General features: G+C 38.1%; 1 protein-coding gene across 1 annotated transcript in view; it reads right to left on the bottom strand.

The window, feature by feature from the left end:
* Window positions 1-367: 367 nt before the first annotated feature.
* Window positions 368-18,506, bottom strand: part of bicd2a (BICD cargo adaptor 2a) — a 106,266-nt gene continuing 88,127 nt past the window's right edge. Inside the window, exons 5-8 of the mRNA XM_078210162.1 lie at window positions 16,554-17,582; window positions 16,019-16,170; window positions 5,138-5,348; window positions 368-2,310 (exon numbers count right to left, since the gene is read on the bottom strand). Coding sequence (XP_078066288.1) covers window positions 2,305-2,310; window positions 5,138-5,348; window positions 16,019-16,170; window positions 16,554-17,582 — 1,398 coding nt within the window. The 3' untranslated portion in view covers window positions 368-2,304. The remainder of the gene's footprint in view (window positions 2,311-5,137; window positions 5,349-16,018; window positions 16,171-16,553; window positions 17,583-18,506) is intronic.

Below are 18,506 nucleotides of genomic sequence, written 5' to 3'. Positions count from 1 at the left end.
TCAGCAAAAGAATCAATACGAGGAAAAATGTTTTCATATAGCAAGTGGTTAGGATTTGGAATGTACTGCCTGACAGTGTGGTGGGGGCAGGGTCAATTGAGGCATTCAAGAGGGAATTGGATTATCTTCTGAAACGGAAGAATTTGCTAGACTAGGGGAAGGTAGTGGTGGAATGACACTAGGTAAATTGCTCCGACAGTGAGCCAGCACAGGCATGACTGGCCGAGTGGCTTCTTCTTTGCTAAGATCATTTTGTGATTCTGTGACATCGCTGACATCCAAAACTACTGTTGTGAGAAAGTGGTCAAGTCGTCATTTATTTTAGCAAGAAATTCAAATAGAAGAATAAAAGTCTCCAGACTCAATGTCTTATTTATAATCACATTTATTGACATAGCCAATAGGATTACGTTTACACAGATACAATCCTGGTACAATAAACCTTCTCTTCAGGTTTTACATGTTTGTAAGTCCAATGTCCAATATTTCACAACGTCTGAGAAGCCTTTAGTTCCACACTTGTTTAAAATCTTCAATTTAATTTAAAAAAAACACAATCTGTGTAAAGGTCTCTAGGCTGGCACACATGCATATGACATTATGTTTAAGCCAACCTGCCACTAAATGATAATGCACATAAAAGTAATACAGTACTGTGACAATTGCTTCAAATAAATACCCACATGAAGTACATTTTTTTAATGTAACTGAGCATATGATCAATACTGTAACAAAAAATAAGAATCACACCATTCTTCCAGCGAACAGAAAATATCTTCCATAATAATGCTAAAATTCATCATTTAAATTGCACTTAATTTAAAGTTATTTCTAAATTTAACCCAATTTGTCAGAACCTGGCTTCAACAAACATCACCATTTAATATAGTGACATAGTTTGTTGATGCAGCATCTATTTTCTGTTTGCTGAACTTACACAATGATTACACAGCTGGTAAGGAAAGTTACTGTCTTAATGTTTTCACATCTGCCAACAATACCAGTTATTTGCGACCATCACCAAACAAAGCTAAGATACATCTGATACAGTCCTCTGTACTGCAACCACAAATGTGTTAATACAATTTAATGCGTCTGTTAGGAGTCCAAACTCACTTGATTTGGTTCCCAAAATAAGTATCCCCTGAATTTGCATGAATCTGCATTTCAGAAGTATCATCGACAAAGAAGAATTTCATACAATTTATTTGTAAAATTAAGACTGCAGTGGAAATTTTGTGCAACAGGGGGGGGTTCTCAGTTGCACTTATTGCTTTATCCTTTGTTTTTGAAATTTGAATACTTTTTAGTTTGGAAAAAAAACATAATTGTAGGAACAAGCACTCTTTCTTCAAATTATTAAAGGCACTACTGGCAGAATTAACAAAATCAAGGCATGGAAACAGAACACCCCACAATGAACAATCGCTTAGATTTTTCTTCTAGATGTACCAAGTTTTGGCACAATAAACAAAATGAGAAACAAGGAAACAATTCCAATTTGGAATTTATTTGGCGCCTTTGTAGAAAATTCTGATAAATCAATGATACTTGATTTTTTTTTTAAACCCAGAAATCCTGGAATTTGTTGGTAATACTACTTTTCAAGTGCCTATTACCATTACCAGAACAAAGTCAAGTTTTTGTCCTTGTTACATTGAACTATTCCTAAGAATAATATACAAGAAAACCCCAGAATTAGATCACCCTGGATTTTAGAACGTGGCAGTTAACACATGTAAAACAAAACAAACTCTAATAGAGAAAATGCTGAAGCACAAATGCCGGTAGTGTAAAAATTTAATCTGAACCACAGGTTAAAAATATAATTGACTCTTCTGCAGCATGCTGATGCAGTAATCTATCACACCAATTAAAGACACTACCGGCAGGAGTTATATCCACAAACCGCAGCATTTTCTACTTTCCTAATAATTAAAAAAAATATATCAAAAGTGCACAGGTATAACATCTGATTAAAAACACTGAATAATTGCAAAACATATATGAATATCATATCATCTCAAATTGTGAATATTCTATCATAAAGCATAATGTTAATCAAATCATTGAAGATTTCTTCAACACTTGTGAGTTTCTCTTCCTGCAGCAGCCATTTTAATAATTGTGTTCGTATTTGCAACTTGTCGTGCAAAACAAACACAAGACAGCAAATTAACTGCCTCTATTATTAATGTGGTTCAATAGTGTTTTCTTCACTATTAGTTCATTTTGTGCAACAGACTACACTAGCAATTTTTAAATAAACTGCACTCTCGGTGGAAAGTCCTTCTCCAGGGACTTTTATCGCTGAAAAAGGGAAAATAAAAAAAAATTAGCCAAAACTCTTTTACAAACAACCACTTGCACAAGGAGCAATTCATGAAGAATGCACAGCACAAGGTTTTGCTAGTCATATTAGTCTGTTAATGCAAACTGTGGGCTGTTAGTGAGCAAAGGAGGTGACATTTTGGATTATTTCTGAATATAAAGCACAAGAGTAAGGTTTAATATGGTGCGACCCATTTGTAGGAAGCTAACCTCACAAGTATTGAGTGACCTGGTGTTGGTCATGCAAAGAGATAATAATTTATCACAGGAATTGGTTTACAAAGCCATTAGATTAGAACAGAGACATGCAGGCCATTAAATGCAGACTGCTATAAGGAATAGCAAATACAGCCAGAAGCCAAAGGACAGACAGCCTGCTAACAGAGGTAGGCAATAATATAATGATTTCACATGCTGTGTTTTAACAGCAGTTAGATAACACTAGGTATATAGATGCATATTCCAAACCTTTCTGCAAACTTGGGAGACATTGCCATATCACAAAATTAGCTTATACATTTGAGATACATTTTAATATTGCCCAAGTTACTTTACAAATCTCTTCAAAGTATCAAATTTGGTGATTGTTTATTTTTGCTACTACTGCCGTGAAGTCACTGCATTGTTAAAAAATTTCCTGAAACATTGGAAGCAAATATATCTGCTTCAAGTAGAGCAAAAATGTTTAATGTCACATTTCTAAATGCTAGGTTAATTCAAACCACAGGCATTTATTAATAACCCACAATGCAATTAAGATAATCATCAGTAGATCAAAGGCCTTTAAAGGATGTGCAGCATAGAAAACTACAGCAGGATTGGATTGAACAGAAATCCTGTGTGTACACAATTTCAGCAATGGCAAATTTCCGGTGCATTGTCAGGAGTCGCTTAAAATTAAAAGCACCCAAGTCATTAGCCTGTGGCGTCATATAAAGTTTTTTTTTTTAAATCACCATTTAATCTTGTTGTAATTTTAAAGCTCACAAGCAGGAGAGTACTTCATATCAACGCACAGAGAGAAGTTAAAAGGACAAAACTAGTCCTGTAATTTAGAATATGAAGTCATACCCTAAGCCAGCAGCCCCAGAAAAAGAAAAATGGAAAGTCAATACTCAATATTTACAGCATAAACAACTGTGCATTTAATGGAAATATTTTGTAGCATTGCTGCTTCATATGGTAACAAATATTCATTTGAATGACTTCATTATGGAGTTCAGTTTCTAGAAACAATATGCATTTCTTACTGTCTCCATTACAATAGTGAGTAATAGATATACTTCAGTATGTTTGAACTAGGACTTGAACAGATATTAATTACAGTCCTTTGATACACTTGCGGCCAGTTCAGTAGAAAATCAACTTTAATCCTAAATATGGAATTTAGGGACACCGAACTAGAATTGAATACATTTGAAAAGTGTTGTTATTTTTGTGGTAAATTTTCTTTTTAAAAAAATGAGGTGAAGTATTTAACTTTATATATCACAAGGTATGAATTTTCAAAGTCATCATATTAATGTATTTTATAATCTTTTCTGGAACCAAAGGCAAGCAGTGCACTTACTTTTGTGTTACTAAAACAAATCCCCTGATTACTTATAGGCAATGTGGTAGTTTGGAAAAACAAAGCTACTGGCAATTAATGAGAAATAGGATTAAGAATATTTCCTTACATTGCTTCAAGCAGGGCCTTATGCCCAGACAATGCATTTAAATGACAGGCAAGACATATACTTGATAACAGGCAGTTCTTAACAAATTTAGTGCAGCCTCAGTCCATTATGTGTGTTTCACTTTGTGCTTATTTGAATGAGCAGCATCAAAATGCTTTTATATTTTATTAAATACGTGTTACTGCCAGATCACAGTTACTGCTTTTGCCGAATTCAAAGCACATAATCTTATAAAACAAAAATTAACTCATTCACTTGCTAGCATTTAATATTAGGACTTTCTCCTCATCCTATATTGTCACACATAATGGAGAGTTCCGCAAGGTCTGTGCTTATACACATAAATATAAGTTGTAAAAGACAGTTTGAAATTAAAAGCCTGCGAGCACTACTGGCATGAATTAACACTGAAGCATTGCATTGTGTTTTTCAATACTGGTAGATACAGAAACAAAACGTCAACTGAATCGCTTGCTTGGGATATAAGCTTCACTTACTTAAAACAGTTTCAAGAACAATAATTGTAAATGGAAAACTCCCAAGATCTTTTACATTCTGAAAGCAATTGCAAAACTGCACATCACCTTGAGCATAATTTTGTTAAACCAAATTGGAGTTTGATTTGGAATGGGGTGAATTTGCATATATCAATACTGTAAACGTGCAACATTGTTAAATGTAACTCTTCGAAAGATGAAGTGCAAACTAAAGCTGGGTGACAAAAAAGCACATTTGTGCTATACAGACGTCAGACAGTGGTGTTGGAGCAGGCTGACTGAATGAACTGACACCTCAGAGATGCCATACTACTCATATAGTGCATGGGTATCACAATTAAAGCCCTATATTACAAGATGTAAATGTCACACTAATCCAGTTACTTCATCTCCATACATTAAATGATGGTTAACAATCCAATACAGATGAACTCACTGCAATGCTAAGAAAACAGGGCATTAATGCTGCGCTGCACACCAAAGCATCAACATCTATTTACTATCCACTTTGTGCAAATTCCCTACAGACCACAATCAATCACAGTAGATTTTGTACTTCTCACTGCAATACATCTGGTTGCTGACAACTACTCCCTCTTGTCTGACAACACAAGAGCGCACATGACTTACGCTGGGGTTGCTAGCCCTGGTTTTGGTCCACGATTTGGTTCGGCCACGCTTGGACTGTTCATGATCAAACTCTAAGTCCTCCAGCCGCTGAGTCAGTGCCAGTTTCTGCTGAATGGCCATACGAAGGAGAGAGTTCAGGGTCTTCTTCTCATCCTCAGCAGCAGCAAGTTGACGCTGCATTTCATCGAGCTGATTTACATATTCATCGCATCTGAAATACAAAATTGTGAATTACAAATTTGCAAAACTATACTTTATTAAAAATATCATTTAACTAGCACCACTGATATAGGTTAGTTTGGACTGATCTAAAACGCACTGAAGTCTGCTGGTGAATGACAGAAAAAACAATATATAATGCAATAAACTTTGAAGATCAGGAAATAGTTGAAACTTGATATAATTAGAACCAAGCTTTTGGTCAAATAGATCAGAACTATATATGGCATCAGATATGGTTAAGATTGTAAAACATAAATAGACCTGCACTTGGCTGCATAGTCTATTTCAATATTTATGTGATACGTGTTACTACTATTATCAAAAGCAATGATAGAGCAACATGGTTTTCTTTTTGCATAAAGTATCCCAGAAGCAAGCACAAGCATACAAGTCTGAACCAGGAACATAATAATAATGGACGCAGTTATATGGCTATACTCTTACGACAATGTTTACAATGATTATCTGTGATGTAAACAAGTGGAGATGTGGAAACCTCCAGACAAATTAAAAATAGGCTGCACTTAACCAAGCGTTCACACCAAACAGCACAAGAAACAACAAAAGACCAAGGACTGATTAAATGCTGTGATGTTGAACAATTATAATGTCATACCAAGAATAAAAAAGTAAAACACACAGTTCCAGTTCAGAGAGTCACCTGCTGCATCTTAAACCAGGGAACTGCAAACTCAACAACAGAACAAAGGGAGAAGAAAGTGTGAAGTTTACTTTCAATGTGGATATTCTATTTGTTCTGATGCTTGCTTTTTCCAAATTTGAAATTTGATTAGTCATTAAAGATCTCAGTAGCTTGATAGAATACTTATAGTTTTTTGTTCTGCAGCTGAGCATTGCAAAAAAAATCTTTTTGATAGATTCTATGTTGTGCAGGTGAGCTGACCACACTATGATAAAGAGCTAAAGACAAAGGTTTGTTGTTTCTTGCATATACTTCAGGAGTTGTCTTAATAATTCAGTCAAATTCAGATAAAGACAATAAAGAAAATAACATTTGATATTACATTTGATTTTAAAAGCACAAGTTATATCTCCAAAGGTTCAGACATCAATCACTTCCGTGCCTCTCAGATTAGATGGTCCCAGATTTGATCCCTGGTTTACGCTGAGTTCACTGATCTCAACTGGATTTAATCACCAAGGGCATTGTTCACAATACAGTGATTTCTGCTGCAAATGCAAGTCCCTGATGTAATGATTGGACTCAAGTGATATAAGGCTCACACTTGGGCAAGCTGCCAGTTGCTGACTGCTGCAGTGGAAATGCCCGAGGGTAAGTTACATCTTCTATAAAAGGAAGAAATATTGGGTGAAAAAAATAGTAATTTCTAAAAAATGTATTTCTCTTTCAGCCATTTTATCAATATCAGAATTTTCCATATTTTCATTGAAAATTGTCCAACATTTGGTCAAATTTGCAGGGAAAATTAAGCTTTTTTGTGATAACTAAATAACGGTCACACTGATTAATTTATTAAAAGAAACAGTGCTCAAGTGATGCACAAATACTTGTGAAAATGTGTTACTTGAGGTGACCCCAGAAAAGGATGAAGACAGACTGGAGAAATAAGATGACTGACTACTTTAGCAATCAAGGAGGCAAAATGGTGACTGCAAGCACATGAATTCCATAATTAAACAGCAGAGGGTGCTACAATATAGACTTCCACAGCTCCCATATTGCTACAATATGAAAAGCCAACATGCAGTCACTGCATTAATTACAACAGAAGTCTCAACAGCATACACCTATTCATATCCTACCTGGCGAATCTTTGTAGAGTTTAATAATCTGAAGCATAATAATAAATTATAAATGATTAGAGAAGAAAATCTCACCATGGAATCAAAGATTTCAGCAAATAAGTCCATGTGTCCACTTCAATCCTTTTACCACATCACACTCATCTCTAAACACTTTTCCCTCTTCCTTTTAATATTTTCCTGTCAGTGTTTCTCAAACTGCTTCTTAAATGCTGTGATCAATTCGTCACATGCTCAAAGCATGCCATATTTTAAAAAACTTTACACTAAAGAATCTATGTTCCTCTTTACATTTTTGTTTTTCATACTTTATTTCCAAAATTATTGTTTCCATTATTACTGACCTATCAACCAATAATATAATCTTCCATCAGATAGCCCAACAACTTTTAAAGTATGAACACTTGGATTCTCACTTAACTTTCTATGCTCCAATTGATGGAGCATTCGAGCGAGTAGGGTGAAGATGGTTGCTACCAAAATGCAGCAAAGAAGTGGTAATGTAAAGGGAACCAAGTCAGCAATAAGAACATAAGAATTGGAAGTAGATTATACAACCCCACAAGCATGCTCTGCAATTCAATATGATTATGGCTGATCTTAGGCTTCAACTACACTTCCCTGCCCACTCTCAATACCCCTCAATTCTCTGAGAGGCCAGAAATTTATCTGTCTCAGCCATAAACATACCCAACAATGGAGCATCCACAATGCTCTGAGGTAGAGAGTTCCAAAGATTCAATGACAAAATTTATACCACTTAGGGTTTTGTTTCTGCAGAAATAAATCTACTGGAATGATTCTTAACGGTAATCAGTCCAAGAGGGGCCATAGCTGAATAAATGTGGAAAACGTAGATAAATGTAAATAACCCTTATACAAAATGATGCTGAATTTTCAGTTAACCTTGCTTAATGAAGACGTTGCCTAGAATGTACAATTTAATAGGTAGGTAGGAATATAATAGGAGTCACTTCAGTTTAATAGTCTGGTAAGGAATAAGAACAGCTGGACTGAATGGCCACTAAGAGCAGTTTGTTAACAAACCTTACAGACAGCTTTGAACATAAATAACTGATAATGAGTAGATATGAATAATGAAACTTCCGAATGTCAGTTTTGAAGGAAGATGGAATGTTTCTTGGGAGGATGAAATTGACCATGAGCATAAGGAAAGATTATGTAAAGAAAAGCCTGATTGATGAATCAGAGAGAGAGCACTTACAATGACTCTAAATTGTACAAGCTCATTGATAACAGTAGGGTGGCTTTTAGCACACAGCCTAAAGGAAGAACTCAATATATTAATGCACATGTCATATTAAAAGGAAATATATATGGGACAATAAAGCCCTGTCAATAATCCATCAAGGTCTACCCCTGAAAAAGGGTATAAAAGACTTGGAATGCCTCAGTGCAGTCAGGCAGCGGAGAAGAACACTCAGGGATGACTCCTGTCTATTGGGTAATCTTAGGAGTCAAGAAGACATGAAGCACCAAGGGAAGAAAAAGAAGAGATGTCCACAGATGCCTGCCAACCTGCCCAACCTGAAGCAATACTCACGACTTGCTACGGACGTTTGTTTTTGCTTTATAATTAGCATGTTACATCATGTTTTGTATGCCGATAAAACTCAACATATTCACGATATTGATTGCGATTAAATTAGGCTTATTACAAATTGAGCAGAGATGGGAGAGAGTAACAAGGATGTGACAGGAATTGTAATCTCAGAATAAGAACGTGAAATTAATGCAAGTGATAGATCAGTAATAACGGAAGCATGAATCTTGGAAAAATGTACCAAAATGCAAAGAGGATTTTTTTTGTAGAAGTTTTTGCTAAGTATTGAATGCTTTGAGAAGTAACAAGACCCTAAGGCAATTCAAGCATGCTCCAGGAGATTATTTAAAAGCGATATACTGCTGGAAATCTGAAATAAAAGGGAAAGGTAGTTTCTCTGAAGAAAAAAAGCATTTAAGGATTTAGGTCAATGTCCTTCCGTCAGAACTTAAAACCTGTAACATTTCTAACTTTCAAACAAGTAAAGAGGTAGGAAAAGGGATGGGGGAGGAAAGAAGAAAAGGGAAAGTCTGTAATAAGGTGGAAGGCAAGACAGATTAAATAATAAAATAGATGATGATGATGCATGGCAAAAAGAAATGGTAATGGGACAAGTAAAGAATCTGAAGATAGATCAAGAAGAGTTGTAAATGGGAATAATAGAATTATCACCAACAGCTGTTGTCCATAAAATTGGAAGCAGTGGTGATGCTTTGAAATTGTAGAATCCAAGGTTGAATATGGAAGACTGTAAAGTACCTAACCAAGATTAGGTTCTATTCCTTGAACTTACATTGAGCTTCATTGGAACAGTGCAGAAGGTTAAAGGAAAAGAGGAGTGGGACAGGAATTGAAATGACAGGCAACAGGAAGTGATGCTTGCAGACTGATTGGAGAGGTTTTGCAAAGTGGTCACCCAATCTACACCTGGTCTCCCAACACAACAGAGACCACATTGTGAAATCAAGGGAGACAGTGGTCTTGTGGTATTGTCACTGGACTAGTAATCCAGAGAACCAGGGTAATGCTGTGGGGACCTGGCTTCGAAACCCACCATGACAGATGATGAAATTTGAAGTCAATAAAAATTTGGAATTAAAATCTAATGATGACCACAAAACCATTGTTGATTGTTGGCTCACTAACGTCATTTAGGGAAGGAAATCTGCGATCCTTATCTGGTCTGGCCTACATGTGACTCCAGATCCACAGCAATGTGGTTGACTTTAAAAGACCCCCAGAAATGGCCTAGCAAGCCACTCAGTTCAAGGGCAATTAGGGATGGGCAATAAATGCTGGCTCAGCCCATATCCCATAAAATAATAAACTAAAATTAATTGTAAATTGAAAGAACTACAACACTGTTTCACCTGGAAGGAGCATTGGGGTTCTGGACAGTGGGGAAGGAAGAAATAAAAGTGCAGACTTCCATCCGTGGGTTTGCACAGTAAGTGCTGGGATGGAGAAGGGGGTGATTGAGAAGGGGACTAGAGTCCCTTTGAAATGCTGGAAGGGAAGGCAGGTGTTTGGTGTGGAAATGGTGGAGGATGATCAGTTGAATGTAGAGGCTAGTGGATGGTGGGAACAAGGGGAGCTGGGAGGGAGGGAGGGAGGGAGGGAGGGAGGGAGGGAGGGAGGGAGGGAGGGGAAGAACGAAAGCAGAAGTGCAGGAAATGAGATGGACATGGTTGAGGACCCAGTCAAGTGTGATGAAGAGGAATCCTCAGTTTATGGTAGGAGGAAGACATATTGAAAACAGCGGTGCAAGGTAGCAGATTGTAGTTGTTTATGAATTCATGCTAATCTTATCTGTTACAGCTGAATGGTTTTTGATCTCAGGTATGTAACCTCCTTACAGAACACTGCAGAGATCGTGTCTTTATGCATCCACAGCTTTTTTCAGAAGTATAAGATGCTCTGCTATGGAGAAGTACTCCTTTTTGGAACCTTGCACTGCTTGCTTTATTAAGCTGGATGTTTTTCTAGATCTTTTTCATAACGTTTCATTGTTAGAATGTATCTTAACATGGTGTAGATATTACTAAAGTTTCTTCACACTATTACAATCCAGTTAGGGACCAGAAACTATTTGCTTAAAGTAGATGGAGTTTGAAAGCCCAGGTACTTAAGAGAATGAAGTCATAAGCTTCCATGGTTTTAAAACAAATACTATACAAAGTCAGAAAAAAAACCAATTTACAATATCAAATTCATACCTTTTAAAATTAACAAGATAAGCATGAATTAACAAGCAAAATTGTTGTCAAACACAGCACAGTGCACATTAAATTGCAGATGGACCAAGACAAATCCCACAGACTTCTTAGCAAAACCACTTAGACATCCGGAAAATCACAAAATCTTGTTAAAACTCTGTCTTCCCTCACAAAGAGTTTCAACTTCTCACTTTGGAAGATCTAGCCTCTGAATTCTCTCAACAAGTATTCTGACTCGGACTGCCTGAGCTCACCCTCCAATGGCTTAATCTCTTCTCGTGGGACTGCGTTCCATGGGATTCACAAAACTGCACCTGAATTAAGGCACAATTCCAGCTCTTTTGCAAACTGCTGGCTTCACTAAGTTGGCACCGTAGGTTTCTCTAACCTCCAGTCTCCCGGCTGCACTGAGCTGTAAATGGCTCTCAAAGTTTCTGTCTCCAGCACAAGACAAGCAACCTTCTACTCCATTCTCAGCTTCCCAGGACTTCTCCTGAGCCCCAACTGCATCAAACAACTCCTGAGGCTTTCTAAACCCAAATGCATGAAGCCTGTCAACAGCAGCACCTTTTCGGTAAGGAACCTCTTCTGCTGCTATATACAACACTCAGATAAACTGAAACCAAATATCTTTAAGTTCTACCTATCTTCATGATGATATAGCCTTTCAGGGTTCAACAAATGTGTTAAAACTAATTTACCTCTAACTCCCAAAACAAAATCAATCTCTGAATTGCACTTCTTTGCAAGCACTGTAGACGATATATCACCAGGTTTTCAGCTAAGTAAACCTACCTGCTGTTTTATGGCTCCATTCCTTTTATTCTGACACTATTAAATAAACATGGGTAACATTATGAACTGCCATTTACTTTTAGGTGTTCTGGCAGTCCTTCAGGGCCATCATTTTACAATCTTCACGAAACTAAATATTACCTCCAAATATTTACATGAACCAGATATTTGTCACAGCACCAAACATTAAATTTATCGATGTTAATCAGGATTTAACACATCGTTTATTCACCCAACCTAATTATTTTGTTCTGCATTATTAGTCCTTGAGCACAATTTTGTATCTTCCACCAATTTAAGAATGATTGAATGTTTAGGAACTCCTCCAGATGATGAACAAAATTGACCTTATTGGACCCAGTAGAGACCTGGAACTTTGCCCATGACTGGTACAAAAAATGAAACATATTCCTCCACAAGTTTCAAGTAAATTTGGCACCATACAAGTGCCAGGCAATAATCATCGTCAACAAGAAAGAATCTAACCATTGCCCCTTGACATTCAATGGCATCGTTGCAAACCCCACTATCAACATCCTGGGGGTTACCATTGATCAAAACTAAACTGGAATAGCCATATGAATACTGTGGCTATGAGGGTGGTTCAGAGGCTAGAAATCCTGCAGCAAGAAACCCATCACCTGGCCCTCCAAAACCTGTCTACCATCTACAAGGCGCAATTCAGGAGTGTGATGGAATACTCTCCACTTGCCTGGGTGGGTGCAGCTCCAACAACACAGGAGAAGCTTGACATCTTCCAGGACAAAGCAGCCCATTTGACTGGCACCCATCGCTCCTTCCACCACTGACGCAAAGTGGTAGCAGCGTGTACTATCCACAAGATGCACTGCAGGACCTCAACAAGGCTCCTTAGATGGCACCTTCCAAATCCAAGGCTGTTACCATCTAGAAAGACAAGGGCAGCAGACACATGGGACACCACCACCTGGAAGTTCCTGTCCAAGCAACTTGCCATCCTGATTTGGAAATATTACCTTCACTGTCGCTTGGTCAAAATCTTGGAACTCTCTCACCAACAGCACTGTGAGTGTACCTACACCATACAGACTGCAGTGGTTCAAGAAATCAGTTCACCACAACCTTCTCGCGGGCAATTAGAGATGGGCAATAAATGCTGGCCGAGCCAGCGATGCCCACATCCCATGAATTAATTTTTTTTAAAATCTTACATAATTTCAACCAAAGTTCCTCAATTTGTGCATGGGATGAGGGCGCCATGGCCAACATTTACTGCCCATCCCTAATTGCACTCGAGAAGGTGGCATTGAGCCAACTTCTTGAACCACTGCAATCCATGTGGTGTAGGTATGCCCTCAGTGCTGTCATAGACCATTTATACCTATACAGGGTAATATTTGTTCAAAATCTCACGAGATCTAATTTCTTTCTCACTGCCTTCTAAGAGAAAACTTTGTTGGAACATTTTATGGAGACCAAAGTATCCATCAGAAACTTACTGAATTATCTATATCCAACATTCTGGTTATTTTCCCCTTTCCTTTAACAATAAAATCACCTGAACCACATTTGCAGACAAGTCTTCTTGTGCTTTGCCCAAATTGGCCATAGTCAATGATATCCGAATGTGGCCTTGCAATGGCTTTGCTTTCATACCAGGGTTTCCTAAACTGGGATCCGTGGCACACTGGGGTTCCGTTAGATACATCCTGGAGTTTCATAGTAGACCAGGCTGATGTATAAAATTTGAAAAATGCCATGAAGCTGCTTGTCCAATCAGAGGCTGAGTTTCTCCCTGCAGTGGCTGCTCATAGGCTTACCAGTAAACCACTGACTGGACAAGCTGGAAAGAGCAGGAAAGTAAGTCCTCAAAGGTCCAGGCCAAAGCTAGAGCAAGGAAGAGAATTGATGGTGGAGCAAGGTAGGCAGCAGTTATGGGAAGGGAAAGGAAGCAGCCATGAGGGGAGAGAAAAAGAGAGGTGGGATTGTGAGTGTGCATGAGAGAGAGAGAGAGGGGGGGGGGGGTTAAGGGTGTGATTGAGTGGGGGAGGCGAGGGTATGCTCATGAGAGAGAGAGGGGGGAGGTGAGAGTGCAAGTGTGCACGTGCACACAAATGTGCGCATGCCAAAGCAAGCACATGTATGTATGTGAAACAGACAGAAGCAGATGGGTGTAAGGGTGAGGGGGTGGGGGTGTGTGCATGTGTCTCAAATTGAGGTCAACGTGTGACTGAGAGAGAAAGGTAGGAGTGTGTGTGTATGTGAGTGAGAGAGCACGAGTGCATGTGTGTGGAGGAGAGAGAGGCGAGTGGAGTGTCTGATAGGAGAATCCAGCTCTCCAGCAGCATTCCTAATAAACAAATGAGAGCAAAAGAAGCAGCATCATTCCTCCCATTAAAAATGACAAAAAGTACCTTGATGACTAAGAAAGCTTTTTAATTATAATAAATATATCCATGTATGAAATAAAGAAAGACTTTCAGTCGTGTTTGTACCTACTGCATAAAAACAATCACTTTTGTGGTTTAACTCATCAACATAATAATAATGTTTCTTAGGGGTTCTGTCAGTGCTCTTGGGAGTTCATAGGCTTCCATGGCCAGAAAAGCTAGAGAAACCCTGGTGTAAGGTAGTCACACTTTCAAGGCCATGGAGTGAATGCTGAGAAGATTTACTATAATTATACAAAATTGGAAAATGCTGGGAATACTCAGCAGGTCTGGCAGCCTCTGCAGGGAGAATATCAAAGTTATAAGGTATTGCAGGCAAAACCAATGTCATGAAGTTTCCAGAAAATAAGATGAAAGAGTAAGCATTTTAATAACCAAGGAACAGTTGCATCAAAAGAGACCATTTACATACATATAAAAGAGTATACTCAGGATGGCAGATGTGGCAAGGAAATGAGAGGGTTACAATGGGAAAAGTCAGAAAGAAAGACATGCATTTATATAGTGCCTTTTATAACTTTAGGATGTCCCAAAGTGCTTCACAGCCGACGAAGTGCTTTCAAAATATTGTAATGAAAGAAATTCAGTTGTCAATTTGCGCACAGCAAGCTCCCATAAACATCAATGTGATAACAACAGGTTATTTTTCTTTTAGTGATGTTGAATGAAGGGGAAACATATGGAGGTAGAACACTAACTCCCCTGCTCTTCTTTAAAGTAATGCCATGTGACCTTTTACATCCACCAAAGGGAGCAGACAGGGCCTCAGTGTAACATCTCATCCAAAAAGCTTCAACTTCAACAATGCATTCCATCAGTAACATATGGCAATGTCAGCCTAGATATTTTTGGTCTCAAGTCGCTGGAATGGGTCTTAAACACACTACCTTCTGACTCCCAACTACTTTCTGACTAAGGCAAAAGTGCTCCCAACTCAAATAAACTCAATATCATCACGAAGAGAAAACTGACTGAACAAGTAATTAGCTGGCTGAGCAAGGGTTAGTGAAGGGATCGATGAGGTTGTATTGGCAGTGTGACATGATGAACATAATTTTATTAGTTATATAACGCACCAGTGCACAATTATGTAGAAAGGTACAAAGTTCTCCCCAATTAATGTCTATTCATCAACCAACATCACCAAAAATAATCTATCATCACATTGGTCGATGATCCTATTAACTAAATAACTATTGCTATATTTAACTGGGATTACACTCAAAAAGTAACTTATTGGCTGGCAAGTGCTGAGGTTATAAAAGTAGTTATATAAATGCAAGTCTTTCCTTTTTTCTTCATTCATAAATGGGTGTATAAATTGGACTAGAATGCTCCAAGGAAGAATAGTGTGTTGAGAAACAATCATGGGAAGGAAAATAAAATCAAGAGGGAGGAAAAGAAAGAGGCCAAAGTCGTACGGAGAATTGATAAAGCAACACAAGGCAGTGATTTGAGTAAGAGAAAATAAAGCCACATCCCCGAAATTCTTTAAATCTGTACTTAAATAAAAAAGTATGACATACAGTGTTAAAATGCGATTCAAGAATGCTTACTGCGGTGTCAGAGTATGGTGCTCGATATGCTGTAGGAAGTAGCGACAGAACCTGGTTTAAATCTGTGATTTATCATACAGTACTTACCAAATTAATCCAAATTCTTGGATACTGTCTTTACACAACTGCAATCAAACTGAAGTCTGGAGCAAATCAACAATGTTACAAGTTTCCACCAACTATTTGGGCTGCTATGTGGGGGCATAATGTTTCCCCTCCTCGCAGTTGAGGAAGGTAGGTGGCCCTAAAGAAAGGAAGTTGACTGAAAAAAGGAAATGGAATAATTAAACCAAAGTTAAGAATATAATCTTTACCTTGTTGCAAACATGGCTCTCAAGGATGAGAAGGTAGCAGCATCTTCTTTTAAAGCCTTGAGTTCATTACGCAGCTTCAGTATGGTCTCGGTGACCATAGATTTCTCAATTTCATATTTACTCTTCAGATTTGTAAGGGCGACTTCAGCAGTCTAAAGAATAAACAATTTTAAGTATTTTGACCTGATTTCTATATTTTTAAAATTAAATATGCAATACATAAATATCACTATTTACATTAAAGACAGTTTAGAAATTTGAACTGTTAGCCGCAGTGCAAAAATGGTGCAGATGCACATCAATCACATTACATATAAAAATTTGGATTGAAGATTACAATAATTTAAATGCACTTGAAAGTAGCAAGCTGGTTAACATGAATAGCTCACTGATTAACGTTACATTTGTTGATGATTCTATTAACTAGAAAACAACCAGAGACGTGATAGAGTCGTAACTTTACATTAAAGAATGCAAAACTCATAATTTTCTAATCAACTTTTGACATCCAGTTTTAGAATGACTTGTACTCTACCTGCTTGTTCGCTTTGAGGACAGTCCTCAGTGTTGCTATTTGTTCTCTCTTGGTACTCAACAAGGATTTCAGTTTCAAGATCTCATCCATATATGCTTCTTTGTCTTTGTCGGCCACAGGCCCAAGTTCAGGCGATGCAGCACGTTGTTTGGATAGTTCTGTTGATCTATCAACTGCTTTTTGAAGGTGCTTGATCTGGTCACGAATGACAGCAATCAGGTTGTAAATGTTCATTGGCTCTTTGCGTGGATCACTGGAATAAGACAATGGAGGGGGCAAAGGTGAACCAGAAGACGGTACAGTGTCTCCAGCACCATTTTCAATTTTTCCCATTTCTCCTGGAAAAAGTCCCTTGGTCAGCAGAACTGGTGATCTTCTTTCTCTACCTTCTGGACTACTGCGAACATCTTTGCCTTCCTTGAAATAATCCAAAATCACCCGGTTGGGTGTTTCATTGTTGCACATACAAACATGGTTGTACAGATTTGCTAATTCTTCACTGAAAGTGACCAGTTCATCTTGAGCGACAGTCAAGCTACCTTGGGTTCCTTCAGCAACCTCACTTACTTTCTTCAGTTCCTTTTCCAGGCAAATTACCTGGTCCCGATCTTCTTTATTAGTTTTCTCCAGCATTGCAAGTTTTTCTGTCAATACTTGGATTTCATTTTCATTCCTGATCTTCTCTTTCTCATATTTGTTCTCATCATCAGTGTACTTGGCCTTAAGAGTTTTTAGTTCTTCCTTAAGTTCATTTACATCTGCTACAGCTACCTTGTATTTGCACTCTAGAATCTCAGGACCATTTATGTCCACTTCATAGTAATCCCCATCTTCATGACTATCTCGCTCTTTTTCATTATCAAGTGAAGTCTGCCGTTCTTTGCTAGCTTGAAGTTTTTTCATGACACTGACATGCTCAGTGAGTCTGTTAACTTTCTCGTGCTGTTCTGACAAAGCACCTCTTGCATGTTCGAGCTGCTTTTGAGACTCTTGGAGAGTGGCAAGCAATGTGGTCTTCTCCCTTTCCACCTAAAATGCATGGTTGTAAGAAATAAAGTTAAGAAATAATGAAAGAATAAACTGGCATTTACATAGCACCTATCAAAACCTTAAGTGTACTCTCTGGCATAATGCAAGCAAGGAAGTAGGAAGAACAATTAGTGCACAGCAAAATCACACAGACCAATTAAATCTCTCGAGTGAAGCTGGTTTGTGAATAAATATTGGTCAAAGTGGAGAACTTGGGTGAATCTTTAACTGGTCTCGCCCACAAGTGCAGCATACTAAAAGTTATTTATAAAATTATACAACTCTGGAGCTCATGCCAAGTGATCACAAAACAGGGAACGACAAAGCAGGTGATTAGAGTATCCCAATTCACAAACTTTCTCTGGCTTAAGGTACCCAAATGCCCCACTTTGGTGAAAATCTATTGTCACACAAATTTCCACATGAATATGGATTCCAAGGGCTGAATTTTCATTTCCTGGTCCTGATTCCACCGTCACAATGAAATGTGGGTTCAGAATCCATAAATGTCTGTGGCAGGGTCAGAGGGAAATTTTGACGGAGACAGCCAATTGTGGCACTCTCTGGAAACCCTGTCCAATTAAGGATGGCAGGCAGGCTCCCAAATCGGGAGGGCCAATGTCAGAGGTGGGAGCGCTAAAGTAGGTAGGATGAAGTAAGAGTGCCTCCATTCCCCATTGTCAGCTACTAATTAGCTAAGAATTAGCTAAGAAAAAGAAAACAAACTTCAAGTTTAAAAATGATTACTGGCAATGGTCTACATGTTGTTGTGCCTGATTTTGGAGTGGTGAATGGAGCTCTGGCTCCGATCTGGCCTGCAGCTGGGAAACTTCATGGACCACCTCCTGATAGGGCACTAAATTAAATGTCCATTTAGGGTTGGGAAAAAGCTCATAATTAAGACCTCAAGTGATTTAATTAGTT

Source organism: Mustelus asterias, chromosome 3, assembly GCF_964213995.1.
Source record: "Mustelus asterias chromosome 3, sMusAst1.hap1.1, whole genome shotgun sequence".
Classification (NCBI taxonomy): Eukaryota; Metazoa; Chordata; class Chondrichthyes; order Carcharhiniformes; family Triakidae; genus Mustelus; species Mustelus asterias.
The sequence above is the reverse complement of the archived record's forward strand: the minus strand, read 5'-3'. Positions and strand labels throughout refer to the sequence as shown.